This window comes from Coregonus lavaretus (genome assembly GCF_964263955.1).
Source record: "Coregonus lavaretus genome assembly, chromosome: 4".
NCBI classification, from domain to species: domain Eukaryota; kingdom Metazoa; phylum Chordata; class Actinopteri; order Salmoniformes; family Salmonidae; genus Coregonus; species Coregonus lavaretus.
Window position 1 is genome coordinate 59,577,692 of NC_139991.1, and position 19,052 is coordinate 59,596,743.

The window sequence follows — 19,052 nt, forward strand, 5'->3', positions numbered from 1 at the left end:
CAGAGGAGGCTGGTGGGAGGAGCTATAGGAGGACCGGGTCATTGTAATGGCTGTAATTGAATCAATGGAATGGTACCAAACAAATCAAACACATGGAAACAACGTGTTTGACTCCGTTCCATTGATTCCAATACAGTCATTACAATGAGCCCATCCTCCTATAGCTCCTCCCACCAGCCTCCTCTGATATACAGTGATTTGCATTGGGGGCATTTATTTAACCTTGGAACATGTTTTCAATCCCAAATTGAATGAAAATGTGAACAAATATTAATTCCTGAACAAATATAAATCATTTTCATATACCATGAATACAGGTTAATGACACCATTCTACTATTACGTGGGGGACTTTTATTTAGAACGTTTCCGAAATTCTGTGACCCGGAAGTACTTGTAATGTTACTGACGAGATTCTGATACGAGTCTCTCTTCATTTTTTTAGTGTCCCATACATTTATAATGGACACAACATGCCGAGGTCTCTCAAATCTTTCCCTAAACCACCCTCTTGCTCCAGTTGAATCTGCCAATTGTGGCAGCTCTTCTTCGCAAGATGATGAAGACGTGGACGGCTTTGTGGATCTGCGATCTCTGCCTGTAGATATCTGCGAGAGACGACCCACATGTTTACGATGTTGGTAAGTTCAGTGGGAGGCTGGGAGCACCACCACAAAATATATAAGTTACCAGTATCTTTGCCACCACCATTGATTGATAGTGTGTGATTGAAAGCTTTTCATCATAGTCGAATATTTAGGATTAGCTAGTTACTGTAATGGACCATCACATATCCCGTTACAATTCTGTAGCTACAGCTGGACTGTATTGATTACACGGATGCGAACGAAACGGGGAGGGACCTACCTGAATTTGTCAAATAGAAACTTTAGGTTTCGTTGCAAAACGCAACAGTTTGAACTAATGATTAGACCCCTGGAACATTGGTACATTGTGGGAGCCTTGGAGGCAACCCGCCTGAGAGAGACTAGCTAGCTACAGGAGAATATTCATTCTCACCATGACGTATTCTGCTGCTTCTATCGAGACGATATGTGGAAGGAGTCCCTCGCGGGACTAGGGGTAGGTTACTTATCAAATAGTCTTGCAATTTATACGGTTTACCAGACTCAACAGGAAGCAAACAGGGCACCACCCATACGTAAAAATGTATGCAGGCATGACTGTAAGTCGCTTTGGATAAAAGCATCTGCTAAATTGCATATTATTATTATTATTATACTTAACGGGGAGGGACCTACCAATACAAACTCTCGTTTAAGTTAACAGTTTCTGTTGCAAATTGTTTGTGCAACAGACTAAACGTTTTACAACAGAATCAGCGTAATGAATACACCCCAGTACTGTGTCCTTGTCTCCTTTCCTGATTTGTGGACAGGTGAAAGCAAATTCTCGGTAGTCATCCACCATAAGTATACCTTTCACCTCTCCCTGGTAGTCACATATGAAGGTCTGCGATGAGGAAGGTATTTATTTAAGACTGTTTGGGACATATCTTCACCCTCTCCTCTTCTCTCCAAACAGCCGTCCCCAGAAGGTGTGCCTCTGCCCGTTCCTGCCAGTCCACCCCCTGGAGATCTCCACGTGTCTGTACATCGTACAGCATCCTGCAGAGGTGGGGTGTGTGTGTGTGTGTGTGTGTGTGTGTGTGTGGGGGGGGGGGGTCGTTCCATATGATTTCAATCACTTTCTGATTGCACCCCTTTTGATTTGAACGAAACCACCCTGTATTCAAGTGTATGCTGTGTCTCAACTGATGGCAGGCACAACACAAACACCTCAGAATGTAAAATAGGTTCTAAGCTACAACATATATGAACATGAAAAAAATCGGAGTTTTTAGATAATTGATGTTAAAGCTTAAAAAATGACTATTTTAATTAAAAACATTTTTTTTTCAATAAATCATTGAACAGTTTGACAACCCTGTTTTATAAGCATTCAAATTATACTGAACAAAAATCTAAACGCAACATGCAACAATTTCAACGATTTTACTGAGTTACAGTTCATATAAGGAAATCAGTCAATTGAAATGAATTCATTAGGCCCTAATCTATGGATTTCACATGACTGGGCAGGGGCGCAGCCATGGGTGGGCCTGGGAGGGCATAGGCCCACCCACTTGGGAGTCAGGCCCAGCCAATCAGAATGAATTTCCCCACACGAAGGCTTTATTACAGACAGAAATACTCCTCAGTTTCATCAGCTGTCCGGGTGGCTGGTCTCAGACGATCCCGCAGGTGAAGAAGCCGGATATGGAGGTCCTGGGCAGGCGTGGTTATACGTGGTCGGTGGTTGTGAGGCCGGTTGGACGGACTGTCAAATTCTCTAAAACGACATTAGAGGCAGCTTATGGTAGAGAAATTAACATTGAATTCTCTGGCAACAGCTCTGGTGGACATTCCTGCAGTCAGCATGCCACTTGCATGCTCCCTCAAAACTTGAGACATCTGTGGCATTGTGTTGTGACAAAACTGCACAATTTAAGAGTGGCCTTTTGTTGTCCCAGCACCTGTGTAATGATCATGTTGTTTAATCAGCTTCTTGATATGCCACACCTGTCAGGTGGATGGATTGTCTTGGCAAAGGAGAAATGCTCACTAACAAGGATGTAAACAAATTTGTGCACAACATTTGAGAGAAATACGCTTTTTGTGAGTATGGAACATTTCTGGGATATTTTATTTTAGCTCATGAAACATGGGACCAACACTTTACATGCTGCGTTTATATTTTTGTTTAGTATATATCAAAATCAGTGATGAAGACATGGCTGTCTCATGGTAGGGTGGAGTAGGCAAACTGGGTCAACTTTGAGCACCTCCATCTCCTGAATGTTTTGGCATTCAGGTCCAAAAAGTCACTTTCTGACCACTACTACCATGGGCAAACATGTATGGAAGGTTTCATTCAAATCATAAGGGGTACATTAATAAAGTGATTAAAATGATATGGAACGACCCACTCACAACCCTGAGTTTTGACCTTGAGTAAGGCCCCAAACTGCTCCAGGGGTACTGCTCAGCAGCTGACCCTATGCTGCTCTGAGCCAGTGTGTGTTTGTGTGGTTGGGTACTGTGTCAGCAAAAATAAGAATTTCTATTCAACAATGGAAATGGTTTTCTCTGTGTTTTCAGGAGAGTCGAGCGCTTCGTACCGTTCCTCTCCTTGCTGCGTGCTTGCCCCCAGGAAAATGCAAGGTCTTGGTGGGAAGGAGATTCAATAAAGAGAGGTAAACATTTATCTTTATGTTTGTCCGATACTGAACATTACATGTACATAATTCTCTGTAAACATGTTGCCTCTCTCTCTGCCTTACAGGAACCCAGAGCTGGCTGCAGTGTGTCAAGACAGCAGAACCCTGATCCTGTACCCGGGTCCAGATGCTCAGAACCTGGAGGAGCTAGTCCAGAAACAAGACCGGGACCAGGAAGACCAGGACCAGGACAACCTGGACAGGATGGGGGAGCAATTTGTAAGGGCAGTGGAACACAACGTCATCATCATCGACGGCACCTGGAGCCAGGCCAAAGATATGTTCCTCAGAAACACCCTGCTCCACCAGCCCAAACAGGTGGGACAGCTATACTCCAACGGGGCACATTAGATTGAGTATAATGGAACCAGGGTGCTTTACACCAGGGGTGTAATGATTAAGTACAATTGAGCCAATGCAATAGTCCCAAAAGTGCAAACTACAAGCTAAATCAAGGGCTTTCAAGTATATAGTCTGGTTATTTGTAGTGTGGAAATGGAGTCTGCTACGTTGTGTATTTCAGGTACAGCTGAGCAGGAGTGAGCAGACTAGCCAGTATGTGATCCGTTCTCAGCCATCAAACATCTGCCTGTCCACCCTGGAGTGTGCTGCTGTCACCCTGTCCATCCTAGAGAGGAACGAAGCAATACAGGAGGTGGGTACCATATAGACCTATACTGTACGTGACATGACAATCATATATACAGACATTCATACTTGTTCTACACGATAAAATATACACATCGATTTCTATCTGTACTTTCTATAACATCTCACAACTTCTACCCTCCTGACCATACCCTCTTGAGCAGTGTTGGGGGTAATGTGTTATAAAGCAACGCATTACAGTAATAATATTACATTTTATAGTAATGAGTAATGTAATGGAGTTATTGCTTCAATTTGAGTAATAATATTATAGTTTCTGATCAAAGAAATAGGTTGTTACTTTTGTTATCATTCCCTTCCTATTGCAGTTATTGATCCAAATAAATATTTGTGGTTATTATTCCCTCTCTGTTGGTGCAATATATATTTTTTAAACCCATCCCAGATTCAAATAGTTTTCGTCCTCAGTGTCACCAAGTTCCTGTTTACGCACGCACTACTACTAACTGCTTTAGTGAGAGAGATGAAAAATGACAGCAGCATCTAAAACATTGACTTTCTCAGTGTGGAAGTACTCTGCAAAGGCAACACGCCAACACAAAACACGTATCGAAAGACCCCCAAGACCTGACCACTGCTGCTGAAGATGACTGTAGGCCTATCTCATCCAAACAACCAAGGCTTGATTTTAATCATTCAGGAGGACAGGCTGTAAACTAGGGAGAGCTGAACAAGCTTGTAGCGGGGCATGTAGTAGACGAAATGCTGCCCTTATCCATGGTAGAATCTGTCATTATTACGATACTTGTTTTGGTGTATAGGTCTACCGTAGGGCTGTGGTGGTGGGGCAGACCTACAAGTCTAAAGAAACATGATATGAAGAAAATGTAGTCTATTTCAGAAGAACAGAATAGCATACTCTGAGTTGTTCTTATGTTAGGGCCTGATCTGGCTATGCCATATGGCTGTGGGCTACACTATTTCATTTAGCAGACAAGATTTGCTAGAAGGATTACTTTTATACTATTCCAGGTATTCCTTAAAGAGGTAGGGTTTCAAGTGTCTCCGGAAGGTGGTCAGTGAGTCCGCTGTCCTGGTGTCGTGGGGGAGCTTGTTCCACCATTGGGGTGCCAGAGCAGCGAATAGCTTTGACAAAGAAACAGGTACTCCTATATGTTTTATTTAGAGGCTGTACACACTTCATCAGTCTCCCATTCACAATTTGACAAGCACTTGATAATGCCTCGAATTTCTCGGCTGCATCCCCTTTGTGTGGCCATAATGCCCCCTAAAAAAATCTGTGCCTTTTGCGGCCAGTGGCCGTTGTGCCCTTGGGCTGAATATAATAATTAGAATTCCCTTCACTCACACACACACTGCACCTCTCACTCACGTGGCTCTGAGTCACATGACCGGGTCTTTCTCACATGCTACAAGTGGAGACCGACACATCGGGGACGCAACTGCGCATGTCCTTATCCAATTCCTAGGCGCATATTGAAGATATTGGAAGAACTGTCCACATTGACTTTTGGTCAGGCAACAAGATGAGTAGGCCTAACAAACAGCAAAAGCATTAGCCTATGTCAATCTACTATCCCCCATGGTACAAAAGTTGACCTATTCTGTGCAATAAATAAATATTCCAAACATAGTCTGGGACAGTTGTGGGATGCGATAGATCCCAAATTAATAAAACCACTAGCATCAAAAAAACTGTTTTAAGCAATGAGCCTGACACAACATGAGAATGTTTAGCTTAAAATGTTAGGCTATTTCTTCACATGATAAGTGCAGCAATGCGCACATGGCAGTAGGCTATAAGCACATATTTTTTACATTTTAGTCATTTAGCAGACGCTCTTATCCAGAGAGACTTACAGTTAGTGAGTGCATACATTATTTTATTTTTTCATACTGGCCCCCCGTGGGAATCGAACCCACAACCCTGGCGTTGCAAACACCATGCTCTACCAACTGAGCTACATCCCTGCCGGCCATTCCCTCCCCTACCCTGGGCCAATTGTGCGCCACCCCATGGGTCTCCCGGTCGCGGCCGGCTACGACAGAGCCTGGATTCGAACCAGGATCTCTAGTGGCACAGCCTTAGACCACTGCGCCACTCGGGAGGTGGTCCATTAGCAGGAAAACACCATTCTCAAAAGTGACCATAAATGCGATTATGCATGTAAACTTTTATTATAAAAGTGCATTTTTATGGTGAAAATTATCATCCCCAAACTTGAAACTCATGCGCTGCATATGTATGCCAGTTAGGCTCTACACCCGTTGTAAAGCGGATTAATGTGCTCCATTTAAAAAAAGTTATTTGGCCACTTTAGTTGTGATACAAACCTTATCAAAACATATCGGCCTATGGGCTAGGCTACATGAGGTGTGCGACTATGATTTCAAAAAGTAGCACAACAAAAAGCATGCGCTGTTTGCCTTAAGCTGGGCATCATTCCCACGGGGGGCCAGTATGAAAAAATGTATGCACTCACTAACTGTAAGTCGCTCTGGATAAGAGCGTCTGCTAAATGACTAAAATGTAAAAATAATATATAATTCACAAGTGATAGGCTAATATTGTCACCCATCACACTATTCTTGATTTAAAATTGTATTTACATATACTAAATAATATATGTGTGAAATTTGCGTTGATTTAGAATGGACCATTATCATGCAACTGTCTCGAAAAAAAATACGTATTCTATTCATTTAAATAGCGAATGGAGGACGCTTTTCCGTGGTTCATTTTCATGCCAGCCAGGTAGGCTATACTCCTGTTTTTAAAGAGAAGCAATGTGCTTAATATTAGGAAAGTTGAGAAATAAATATAGTATACCTAGCCTATAGAAAGCTTTTTTTGGTTTACCTTTATTTAACTAGGCAAATCAGTGAAGAACAAATTCTTATTTACAATGACGGCCTACCAAAAGGCAAAATGCCTACTGCAGGGACGGGGGCTGGGATTAAAAATAAAAATATAGGACAAAACACACATCACGACAAGAGACAACACTACATAAAGAGAGACCTAAGACAACAACATAGCATGGCAGCAACACATGGCAACACAGCATGGTAGCAACACCACATGACTACAACATGGTAGCAACACAACATGGCAGCAGCACAACATGGCAGCAGCACAAAACATGGTACAAACATTATTGGGCACAGGCAACAGCACAAAGGCAAGAAGGCAGAGACAACAATACATCACGCGAAGCAGCCACAACTGTCAGTAAGAGTGTCCATGATTGAGTCTTTTTGAATGAAGAGATGGAAATAAAACTGTCCCGTTTAACTGTTTTTTGCAGCTCGTTCCAGCGCTAACTGCAGCGAACTGAAAAGAGGAGCGACCCAGGGATGTGTGTGCTTTGGGGACCTTTAACAGAATGTGACTGGCAGAACGGGTGGAGGATGAGGCCATCACTCTGTTTTCTCATGCAATTGCATAGCCTATAGAAATGTTGCGCAACATCAGCTCATGGGCTCTCATGAAGTGATTGATTAGATTTCCGATTAGATTTGCATTGATGTCAGAGTGATTAGAGGGACAGTAGAGTGCGGGGTACCAGGCAGTTAGCAAGTTTGTTAGGCTTCTAATGACCATCAGCAGCATCAGAGCTTGGAGAAGCCTAATTACTGTAACTAAACGGTCACGTGGAATTTGACTGCCATCATGACTCGTGACTGCCGGTGTGGCGGTAATACGGTCATCGTAACAGCCCTAGGCCTACGTAACGTAACGTTGACATTGTTTACATTTAGTGAGGACGTCTAACATTTTGGGATGTAATGCGAAAAAGTAATATGACGAGTAGTGTAACAAATTACTTTTCCCAAGGAGTCATAAGTAAAGTAATTGTTGAAATCAGTAACGCGTAATGGATAATATATTACTTTTTGTGAGTAACGACCCCAACACTGCTCCTGAGCATAAGACTGCTACAGACCCACACCATGATGGCGGACGGCCCTTTGCAGCAACCTGCCTGTACGTGACTGTACATTTCCTCTTCCTGTCCCTTCCAGGTTCTGTTGAAGCCTCTGCAGGCTCTCTGCTCCTTCCAGCTGCAGCATGGGGCCCTTGTCCACCACAGCAAGGAACACCTGATACGACACGGCATGTATGACAAACAGATGCCCACGAACAAACGCAAGATCAAGAGAATGGAGAACCTTATTACTAACCAGCACATCTGCCCTAGATGAGGGACTACTAGGTTGTGTCTGAAATAAAAGAACACCCTGGCCTATCCTCATATAGTTCACTACTTTTGACCTGAGTGCAATTTGGATTAATCAACATTTCTTCTACCTTTCCCAGATGTGTGCAGAGCACTGAAATTCAGACCCCTCAAGGATTTAAAACCATTGGATGGGTGTGGATGGTGTTTCTACCCCCATATTTCCAATCCAATGTGTGGTTATTTGAAATGTCTTATTTGTTTTTATACATGTGTTGAAATAAATTATGAATAAGTAAAGTGTCTGCTGTCTAATTTGATTATGCAGAACCTGATGGCATGGTGCACATTGGTGGAAAAAGTACCCAGTTGTCTTACTTGAGTAAAAGTAAAGATACCTTAATAGAAAATGACTCATGTGAAAGTTACCCAGTGAAATACTACTTTAGTAAAAGTCTGAAAGTATTTGGTGTTAAATATCTTTAAGTATCAAAAGTAAAAGTATAAATAATTTTAACATTCCTTATATTAAGCAAACCAGACAGCATGATTTTCTGGATTTGTATTTATTTGTGGAAAGTCAGGGGCACACCAACACTCAGAAATCATTTGCATTGGTGTTTAGTGAGTCCGCCAGATCAGCAGCAGTAGGGCTGACCAGGGATGTTCTCTGGATAAGTGTGTGAATTGGACCATTTTCCTGTCCTGCTAAACATTCTAAATGTAACAAGTACTTTTGGGTGTCAGGGAAAATGTATGGAGTAAAAAGTACATTATTTTCTTTAGGAATGTATAGTAAAAGTAAAAGTTGACAAAAATATATAAATAGTAAAGTAAAGAACAGATACCCCCCAAAAAACGACTTAAGTAGTACTTTAAAGTATTTTTACTTAAGTACTTTACACCGCTGATGGTGCATAGAACTTCAGTGAGGACACCTGAACAGTCTTTGACCTAACCCGGTCTCATTCAAATTCATTGGCAAGAGGAATGCGTTTAATAAATAAAAATGCAAGTGAAGGGATGAAGAAGGATGTTATACAGTACTGCAGTGAAGGCTTAGAATCTCAAATTCTCCCAGTTGCTATAACGCGCCGCTGGTGTAGTGGTATCATGCAAGATTCCCATTCTTGCGACCCGGGTTCGATTCCCGGGCGGCGCACGTGTTTTGTTACATTATATCCCAATTTTCTCCTACATTTTACATACACATAAAACCAAATATTCAACATGCCATCCATAGCACAAATCATATGTTACTGTTAATCAATCGTTGCATTACAAGTCTTATTTTGGCCATCGCGCCATCCTGCCAGTACTTTCACCAAAGCCACAGTGCGCATGCGATGCTTTTCCTCAGCGATGCGATATATCCGCTTTCTTTCTCCGCCATTTTATGTCTCTTTTCTATTGTTCATAATTGAAGTTAGCAGGGGCGGCGGAGCGATTTACTGCGCATTAAAACATTTTTGGATATCGCTCAGTGGACATCAGCAAAATAGGATAAAGGCGCAAGAATCCAAGGTCATCATAGAATACGACACACGTGGATTTTTCTCTCAGGGTTCGATCTCTCACTCGGTCGGAAAATATGATGGACGACGAAACACCCAAGACCCTGTATGTATGAATAGCGGCACGATAACAGTATTAGCTAGCCGACTGACCATTTATTTCAAGTATCATGTGGCAGTGCATGTATCGGTCTTATGTGTCAATTGCATTTTCATAATATGTGGTTCATAATAATCATGTCAGTCATTTCTCTACCCTCCTGTTTATTAGCTAGCTGGTTGTGAGCCAGCCAACTGGGTTTATGATGAAAATGCACTGGCTAATAGGCGAGCTAACTAACAACATGTCAGACGTGTCCATTTTTTAGACAAAGGCATTGTAGCCAGCTATGCTGTAGAAGAGAACATTGTTGCGACTTGCATAATTGTGTCGAAAGCCACCTTTTAGATCTCAACATTTAGAGATATTGTGATGTTCTTATTCGCCTATGGGAGTTAACTGTGAATAATTGTGAATATTTTGGTAATAATATCATATTTGATGAAGACTAGCTAGTTAGCCTGCTAATCATGCTATCTTGCTTACTAACTCTTGTCGGCAGCATGTCGGGCCTCTAAATTAGCTTCAGCATCATGCTGAACAATGCTGTTGTCGTCAGCCCGACACCTTTCTACACCGGTGTCGATACAGTATTAGAGAAATCATAACCTACCTGCTAACGTTGGCTAGCTAGCTATACCTACACTGGTCGGCATACATCAATGACCAATAATCGTCGGACATCAATGTGTTATCTGTTGATGTTGGCTAGCTAGCTACCATACCTCTACAAATCTGAGATTCAGGTTGGGTTTGTCAGCTAGCTAACATGAGTGTGTTGGGTTGGAACTACGACACTGGCCATGTATGAAAATGCACATATGGAAATTGTTGAATGTGAAAGCGCGGCCTAGTCCTGTCGATACCAAGTTTCAGATTCTGGGGCCTAGGCGCCTAGCTTTAGGAAATTCTAACCGTGAATGTTAACTTACTCTATACATTTGTGTTAGTTCTTGCAGCAGACACAAACTGTGACACTAACAGAATCTGTCGTGAAAATGTTGCAAATATTATGTTCGGTAGCTGTAAAAGCCAGGTGTCTACTTTCCAAACAAAGCTGGCTAACGTTATTTGACTGGTTTTGAATGGCACTGCCCTCTGCTATGTTATGGTTTTAGTTTAACCTCAGTTGTCTTCTTCATGTGGCCACTGTGGTTATACGGTGCCTTGCTTGGGCTGGTATCCATTTTAAGATGTGAAATCCCAATATCCTAATTGTTAGCTGTGAGGGAGAATACACTGAGTTAAAGGGACAGTTCATCCCAAAATAAGAAACAATTCCAGATGGTTTCATACAGCTGTACATTGTAGATGGTGAACTATACCTTTTTTTAAATCTTCACAACCACACTTCCTTGTCTGTCAGCTAAGTGGAGCATTTGTGTGTCTTGTATTTGCTGAGCCCAGGGTGTCCATGCTGATGTGTTGTCAATGTGCTGCAGGTATGTGGGGAACCTGTCCCGGGATGTGACCGAAGCCCTCATCATGCAGCTGTTCGGCCAGATCGGCCCCTGCAAGAGCTGTAAAATGATAGTAGATGTGAGTCTATATCAACCTGCCTATTGGCTAGTAGGGAACCTTCTCCAATCAGATTCCCCTTTGATTCAAGTCAGAATTACTTACCACTGTGCCATGTTCAGTCAGAACAAATGGGAGAGAAGGTTTTGAAAGGAAAAACAAAAAGAGCATTATGATTAGACTTGGAGCTCAGCATTATGGACAAAAATCCATATTGCCATAAATTGCCTGAATTGTGGGGATAACAATGAATAGGATACGTTTAAAATATGAATGTGAACCACAATTTTTGTAAATGATAAATTTATACTACTAGTTTGATGGTTGTAGGCATCAATTGTCCCATTAACAATCACCCATATTAGCAAATGTATTTCATTTCAAACTTCACATTTCTCTAGTATAGGCTATTTATCTTAATGAACAATATCAGCAAAATGCCTGCGATAAGTGTTTGGTATGGTCGGTGTCGATAATTTTCGGTTTAACATCACAGCTCTAATTGGGCTCGTTGAAAGAAAAAAAACATCTCTACTTTTGTGCCTACTGAACGCAGACCATGACTAAGGGCCTATTCAGTGGTCTGCAACACATTGCAGATGGGAATTTTATGTATAAAGCCTATAGAAAAACAAAGATGACCACACAATTCCCTGTTCTACATGACAGAGGGGATATCTGTCCTACACACTACTGCTTTATCTGGCACTCACTGAAAGAGACCCAGGACTGACTAGCCAAATAGGACAGAACAGCTTTGACCAATAATAGCCAGGTGCCGGTTTAAGAACACATTGTACTGTACTGTTGGGAGACTTTCCTCTGGGTTTGATTAACATTGAGATCCTGAGTCTGTCAAGCTAAATAGAGGGAAAATTGTTTGGCTAATCTGTAAATGATGATGAATGATAATGGATTTTATTTATATAGGCTAGCTGGGGCTTAACATGCTTTACATTGTAAGGAGACTCAACTTGGCCTATATTTTACAATGGTAGGATGAAACGGTGGGAAGGTCTGGTGTTAAAGTTCCTGTCCCCTATTCCCCTCCAGACGGCAGGTAATGACCCATACTGCTTTGTGGAGTTCTACGAACACAGGCACGCTGCCTCGTCACTCGCAGCCATGAACGGTCGTAAAATAATGGGTAAGGTAAGCTATCGTATCTACAGGGTGAGTCTGGTTGGGTCGGCTTGGGCTGGGGAGGGAGGGAAGGAGGAGAGGGTTGGCCAAAGAAGAAGAGGAGGAAGGAATTGAAGCAGAGTTGTAATCAAATCAACCCCTAGACCTTATCCCTAGACACTTGACTTGATGTAGGTCTGGAAAGGACAGATGGGTGCAAGCAATATGGCGGCCCAATGAGGAGTGGGTAGGGGCTTGGGGTTGATTTGGGACTGAGTGTCATTGACTGGGTATCGCACTGAATCGTGTTATCAGTTTAACTTTAACAGTTTACATTAAACATCAGGAAGTATGACATGCATGGAAAGAGTTTCCTCATTGATCAATAATACCACAACACCAGAAACATAAAAAATGTTTTATACTTAAGTAGGCTACATTTGAATGGTCTGGCAGCATTCCTTACAACGGTAGGCTACTTTGTTCTTCACCCCAAAATCTGTATCCATCCCTCAAGTGTCTAAAGATAAGACTACATATTCCACACATATGTTGTGTAGATGCCATTCTATATAAATTAGGAACAATCTGCAGGCCTCAATCTCTAATTAATGGGGAAGTTTGACACTGTGTAATTTGACTGAATTAGATGGTGCCAATCTTTCCCATTCATTTGGGTTTGAAGCCTGCAGATGTCGCAATGTAAGTTAAACATCTGGTTCCTTTGACCTGGGGGGAGATACTTAATGAAGGAGCGTGGAAGACGGATTGCACTTGAATTCAAACACTTTGAAACTCCTGTTGATAAGATGTTTTTTTTTTTGCTAGCTACTGATTTGGGATTCTGTGCTATCACCTGACCCTGGCCATCCCAGATTGGTTGTAGCTAGTAGGCCTACTACTCTACATACTACTTAATCCTACTGGTATAAACAGTGTCTGGATGTCACCCATGTACAGTTTCATGCTCAGAAGAGAAGACTTGGCATAGCCAATTAATATTGGCAGCATGTCCAATGACTTTAAACCTGGTTGGGTTGTGTAATCTTTCTAAGTAGTGTCCCGAATTGACCGGTTTCAAATAACACTTCTATACTTCTACCCTACCCCCATTTATTATTCTGTACAATGTGTTCTTTTGCAAAAACCCTTTGCATAAAGAATCCAAATAATAACAATACTATTTATATCTCTAAAGACACATTCAGTTGAAAATATTTTATCCTCAACAGGTATTGAAGGACCATTTGAGGAGTAATACAAGTTCGTAAAATTCACTTGTTTGTAAGTCCCTTGTTATTTGGACCTTTTTACTTCCTAGACGTTTTGTTCCAAATTTGATTGATTAGACGGTGAGACTGAATTGTGACGTAGTCTGAGTGTGACCAGGCTTTCCCTCTATCACTGGTGTGACTACAACAAGCCCTCTAATAGGCTGACAGACGCGTGCTGTACAAGTAAGGCTTGCTTTTCACCCCTCTTTCCATCCCCCTCTATCTTTTTCTCTCTTTCCATCTCTTTCTCTTCTTTAGGAGGTCAAGGTGAACTGGGCAACAACCCCTAGCAGCCAGAAGAAAGACACAAGCAGTGAGTACTATCTCCATTAATACTTTGACATGCACCATACCTAACTGTGTTAAAGGAGTAGTGCCTATATAAAGCATGGAAACTTAAGAATTAATAAAATGTGGCTAGACTTTGTATGGTGCATTTAGAGCACACTTGTGTTATCCAAGATTATTCCAAGAATTGTTAGCATTGGTGCCTAAATGAGTTGACCTTTTGTAATCTTCAAAAATGTATTATTATACATATGATTCTGTCTGTGTTCAGATCACTTCCACGTTTTCGTTGGAGACCTCAGTCCTGAAATCACCACGGATGACATCAAAGCTGCTTTCGCCCCCTTTGGGAGGATATCGTGAGTGTTCTCTGTTTCTCCCTACCCCAGTTATCTCGGTTATGCTTATTCAAAACACTACAAAGATCTGTTCCTTCAATCGTGAATGTATTGATTGAACATGAGAACAAGCTGTACTCGTAGCATTCATCTGTAAAATATGTTATCTACAGGTCTTTTTGGAGTATGTCTCTCAACAAGTAGCTAATTAAATACTTTTCACAGCACTTCTTAGAATCATACTTATCATCCAGTGCTTTACAGCAACGTGGGGCCGACACCTCCCTGGACAGCAACCCAGTGAGACGGTGGCAAGGAAAAGCTTCCTAGAAACACAGATGGATTCAGTGGCCAGAGACCATAACTTCCTATTGTCTTGCTAACAGTAGTCTGTCTGTCCACAGTGATGCTCGGGTGGTGAAAGACATGGCTACTGGCAAATCTAAAGGCTATGGCTTTGTGTCCTTCTTCAACAAATGGGTGAGTGCCCGCCCCTCCCAACCTCAGCTTACTGTGCAGCATCTTGAGTTTGTGGTTTACATGAAATCATTAGCATCAGAGCAAAGTGTGAGCCTCCATTTCTTCTTTGTGTCCCCCCTCAGACAACACCCATCAATGTTTAGCCAAGCAAATACCACCCTGTAGTTCAGTAGCTACTTTGAACTATAGAGTTTACATGGGTGAAGACAAGATTTAGATTCTAGGTTATACCATTATTACATTTACATTACATTTTAGTCATTTAGCAGACGCTCTTAACCAGAGCGACTTATTACTACCACTATGCATTATAAATGGTATGCTTTTGTGTGTAGGATGCAGAGAATGCCATCCAACAGATGGGAGGTCAGTGGTTGGGAGGACGGCAGATCAGGACGAACTGGGCCACCAGGAAGCCCCCTGCGCCCAAAGCCACCTACGAGAGTGAGTTAGACACACACACCACTCCAAAGAATGACTCGCACACACCTGCTGGCATTCAAATGATATTTTTTTTTGCCATCTATTTTCCCATTCATGTTTTAAATCAACCTTCTGTTCTTCTCCACTGTGGAGTAGCAAACACCAAGCACCTGTCATTTGAAGAGGTTGTGAACCAGTCCAGCCCCAGCAACTGTACCGTCTACTGTGGAGGAGTCACAACAGGACTCACAGGTCAGAACCTCAAGACAATCTGTACTGTGTAATATGGAAGTCATGACATGACTTGCAGGTTATTTAGAGGGAATATGTGATGTCATTGGTGACCCATTCCTTACTCATGTACCTTGTTGTTTCCAGAGCAACTGATGAGGCAGACCTTCACCCCCTTCGGCCAGATCATGGAGATCAGAGTTTTCCCAGACAAAGGCTACTCATTTGTGAGGTAAGTCCATGCACATCGTCTACAGAATACACTGGTACAGAAGCCCTTATTCCCACAGAGTAACCCAGAATCACAGCAAAACCTGGTCATCTCCAGTTGAAAACACTGAACTTTTGACTGCTTGACCAGGTGTCTGCATCTCTAGTTCGATGGGAAGAGCCCTGATGGTGACCTTGAAGTTGATTAGGAGATTTTCCTCTCACCTGTGTCTCACCCTGGTCTAGGTTCAACTCCCACGAGGGAGCGGCCCACGCCATAGTGTCAGTGAATGGAACGTCCATAGATGGTCACGTGGTGAAGTGTTACTGGGGGAAAGAGACCACAGACATGGTCAGCCCCATGCAGCAGGTACAGATGCCTCAGGTAAGACCGCAGGTAACAGCACTTCCTTTCTCATACAACATCCTTTTTACTGTCTTTGTTATTACATATCTGTGTATTACATATTTATGTTATTACATATCTACATGCTCAGCTTTAGAGGGCTTGCGGTAGCAGTTGCCCATAAGCACAGAGCAAAGTGGGATAGCTAAGGGAAACAGAAAAACATAGTTGACCCATTTTGATCCATTAGTTGATCCATGACATAGTTTGAACCCTAAGTGTTGTCTCCACAGCAGAACAAAATCGGGTTTGCAGCGCAGCCCTACGGCCAGTATGCCCAGTGGTACGGTAACGCCCAGCAGATTGGCCAGTACGTCCCAAACGGGTGGCAGGTGCCCACCTACGGTGTCTACGGACAGGCCTGGAACCAGCAGGGATTCAAGTGAGTACTCATGGACTCCTAGAGGGAAGTTAACAAGGCCCGAGTGGCGCAGTGGTCTAAGGCACTGCATCGCAGTGCTAGCTGTGCCACTAGAGGTCCTGGTTCGAATCCAGGCTCTGTCGTAGCAGGCCGCGACTGGGAGAACCATGGGGCGGCGCACAATTGGCCCAGCGTCGTCCAGGGTATGGGAGGGAATGGCCGGCAGGGATGTAGCTCAGTTGGTAGAGCATGGCATTTGCAACGCCAGGGTTGTGGGTTCGATTCCCACGGGGGGCCAGTATGAAAAAATATATTTAAAAAAAAATAATAATAATGAATGCATTCACTACCTGTAAGTCGCTCTGGATAAGAGCATCTGCTAAATGACTAAAATGTAAATGTAAAATGAGGAGACTTGTATAACATTAGTGGCCCTTGAAGATCAGTCTTGCTTCTTGTTCATGTCGTTGCACTCACTCATTACCTTTACCCTCCTGCCCTTTAACCATCACCCATTTTGGGTTTACACCTTTTCTCTCCCCATCCTTCACCTATCCTCTAACCTCCATGCTGTCTCTCTATGTGTAGTCATTTACAGGCGGGTGCAGGGTGGACGGGCGTGGGAGCAGTCAGTAACGGAGGCGTGGTGGAGCCTGGACAGGGAGTCAACGGGACTGTGCTGGCCAACCAGTCCGGCATGGGCACCGCTGGCTACCACACCCACTGATCAGCGCTGGCCCGGCGGCCCAGCATTGGCCTCCTACCCTCCACAACAGGGATCCTATAAAGGGGGTGGGGGGGGGGACCATCATGTGCCCCGTCTTTTACAACATGATTAAGAACTCTATGGCGGGGAGGGGGGGTTCCCCTGTCCGTCCCCCCACCCAACCTGGTTTTTACATGTACGTTTTAAGGTGGAGAAGAGGAGGAGGAAAAGTTTGTGTGTCAATGGCAATAGAGTTGCCTAGTCCTGGTATATAAGATACACACGTGTGTGTGTGTGTGTGTATGTATATATATATATGCGCATACACACACCCATGTACACACACACCCATGTACACACACCTACAAAGGTCTTTGGCCCGGTGTCAGATCGACTGACTCATGAATCAAAAAGGACTATGCCATTTTTAATTAAAAAGTACTATTAAATGAATAAAATACATGATAATGACTTATTTTGGATTTGCTTTTTCTCGTTTGTTTGTTTAGAACGATTTCAACTGCTGATATCGTTAAGAAACGAGCTTTGCCTTTTTGTTGTTTTGTTTTGGGACTGTCATTTTAAAGAAATGTTTAAAGCAATGACACCATGGAATCATGTGAAATGTAAGAACCTTTTTTGTTTTTTATGTTTATAAAAAATGAATCAAATGGATGTCAACTGTTGTATTTTTTTTTTTTAATTTCAATATCTCAACTAAGAAACAATTGCAGGGATTACTGCCACTGTTCATCTTTCTTTTAAAGGCAGACAAATATTGCACAATACTATTACTTAGTTACCTTTTCACAAAATTTGATGTTACACAAATTCTAGGTATTTTGAATTGTTTTGCATTCCACTTTTTTCCTTTTGAAACTTTTCTTTTAGGAGGGCTTACGTACGTACATATACTATTTTGTATGTAAATAACCAAACAAAGTCTGTTCAACTGTTCTGAAGCTGTATAGAGGGGGAAAAAACCTCGTGTTAATTATGGAAGCTTGCTTGCTTTTTTTGACAGGCGGGGCAGGGCTGGGGATCATTAATCTAGACTGGGGCATATTAGCGTCACTGTTAAATGCTGGTCCATGATGATGTAGGGACAGTGCAACATTTGATTCTTCCAGGGGCCTGAGGAGAGCGATCTGCAGTGCAAAAATGATCTAGACTGAAAAGTAATGTAGAATTAAAGTAATTCTGTGTATAAAACTTAAATATTGACCTTTTTTTTATGACAAAGTAGTAAATAGTTATCAATCGTAAAAATAAACTTGAATGGATCATAATTTTGCACTGTGCCCCCCCCCCCCCCCCCCCTCCCCTCCCCCCATGGAGTTCTTTAAATAATACAGTTGGATGAGACCCATTGTGTTGCCTTATTTTGAGTTAATTTAATTTTAACCAACCAATTATCGTAGAGTAGGCAGTGCCTAAGGATAGACCTTATGTTTTGAGGCAGTGTTTTTTTGGGGGGGGGGGATGTTGCTGATGCTATAACGTGTTCTTGCTTTGTCCCATTAAAATGCTGATGTGTATAAACACTGCTTGCGGAAACTTATCATATTTCTATCTCTTCATCACATTGTTCTTGTTACTGTGTTTTACAGGCTTGATTTGAGAGTATTGTGAGAGGTGGTCCAGTCTTGCAATGAAATGCTTTTTTGTTTACAATGAGCTTTCCTACTTGTAATATTCAGATCCATTGATTTTGTCATCAGATAAGACATTTTGTAAGTAGCCGAAACTGGTTGAACGCGCCAACCAGTTAGCAAGTCGGAAAAGTCAAAGTTATCTAGTTCTGACTAGCACGTGAATGCGGCCTTGGATTGCTGATGCAATGTTTTGACCATTGAGTGACTTTGAAGCCACTGGTCGGCCATATTGGCAGTCCACAGTAGGAGTAATCCTCCGTAGGAATGAATGGATTTCTACAGTATTTCAATCAAATGTATCATGGACAAATTACATTTAATTACTTTGTTGCAGTG

The 19,052-nt window shown here is 42.4% G+C and overlaps 2 protein-coding genes across 5 annotated transcripts; both read left to right on the forward strand.

The window, feature by feature from the left end:
• The first annotated feature begins 395 nt into the window (after window positions 1-395).
• dtwd2 (DTW domain containing 2) lies at window positions 396-8,387 on the forward strand. The gene is made up of 6 exons (XM_084159405.1): window positions 396-640; window positions 1,545-1,635; window positions 3,161-3,255; window positions 3,345-3,597; window positions 3,803-3,934; window positions 7,936-8,387. Exons 1-6 carry the CDS (start codon window positions 462-464, stop codon window positions 8,113-8,115), a joined length of 930 nt encoding a protein of 309 aa, XP_084015531.1. The 5' UTR covers window positions 396-461; the 3' UTR covers window positions 8,116-8,387.
• A 1,087-nt stretch (window positions 8,388-9,474) lies between these two features.
• Window positions 9,475-18,605, forward strand: LOC311128248 (cytotoxic granule associated RNA binding protein TIA1-like). Of its 4 annotated transcripts, none has more exons than XM_084160289.1 (12): window positions 9,475-9,710; window positions 11,147-11,243; window positions 12,276-12,374; window positions 13,877-13,931; window positions 14,178-14,265; window positions 14,649-14,724; window positions 15,060-15,168; window positions 15,304-15,399; window positions 15,526-15,610; window positions 15,835-15,973; window positions 16,228-16,376; window positions 16,944-18,605. In XM_084160289.1, the coding sequence occupies exons 1-12, from the start codon at window positions 9,682-9,684 to the stop codon at window positions 17,080-17,082; spliced, it is 1,161 nt and encodes a 386-aa protein (XP_084016415.1). In that variant the 5' UTR covers window positions 9,475-9,681; the 3' UTR covers window positions 17,083-18,605. The 4 variants fall into 4 exon arrangements, with proteins under 4 accessions (XP_084016415.1, XP_084016413.1, XP_084016414.1 ...); XM_084160287.1 differs by having other exon boundaries at window positions 9,487-9,710; window positions 15,835-15,985; XM_084160288.1 differs by having other exon boundaries at window positions 9,594-9,710; window positions 15,835-15,985; window positions 16,231-16,376.
• The last annotated feature ends 447 nt before the right edge of the window (window positions 18,606-19,052 follow it).

Coding starts and splice junctions, on each gene's coding strand:
- dtwd2 (XM_084159405.1), top strand. CDS start 462: ATGGACACAACATGCCGAGGTCTCTCAAATCTTTCCCTAAACCACCCT. Junction 3,256..3,344: donor AGGAGATTCAATAAAGAGAG/GTAAACATTTAT, acceptor TCTGCCTTACAG/GAACCCAGAGCTGGCTGCAG. Junction 3,935..7,935: donor GGAACGAAGCAATACAGGAG/GTGGGTACCATA, acceptor TGTCCCTTCCAG/GTTCTGTTGAAGCCTCTGCA.
- LOC311128248 (XM_084160287.1), top strand. CDS start 9,682: ATGATGGACGACGAAACACCCAAGACCCT. Junction 12,375..13,876: donor GTCGTAAAATAATGGGTAAG/GTAAGCTATCGT, acceptor TCTCTTCTTTAG/GAGGTCAAGGTGAACTGGGC. Junction 15,400..15,525: donor AGTCACAACAGGACTCACAG/GTCAGAACCTCA, acceptor TGTTGTTTCCAG/AGCAACTGATGAGGCAGACC.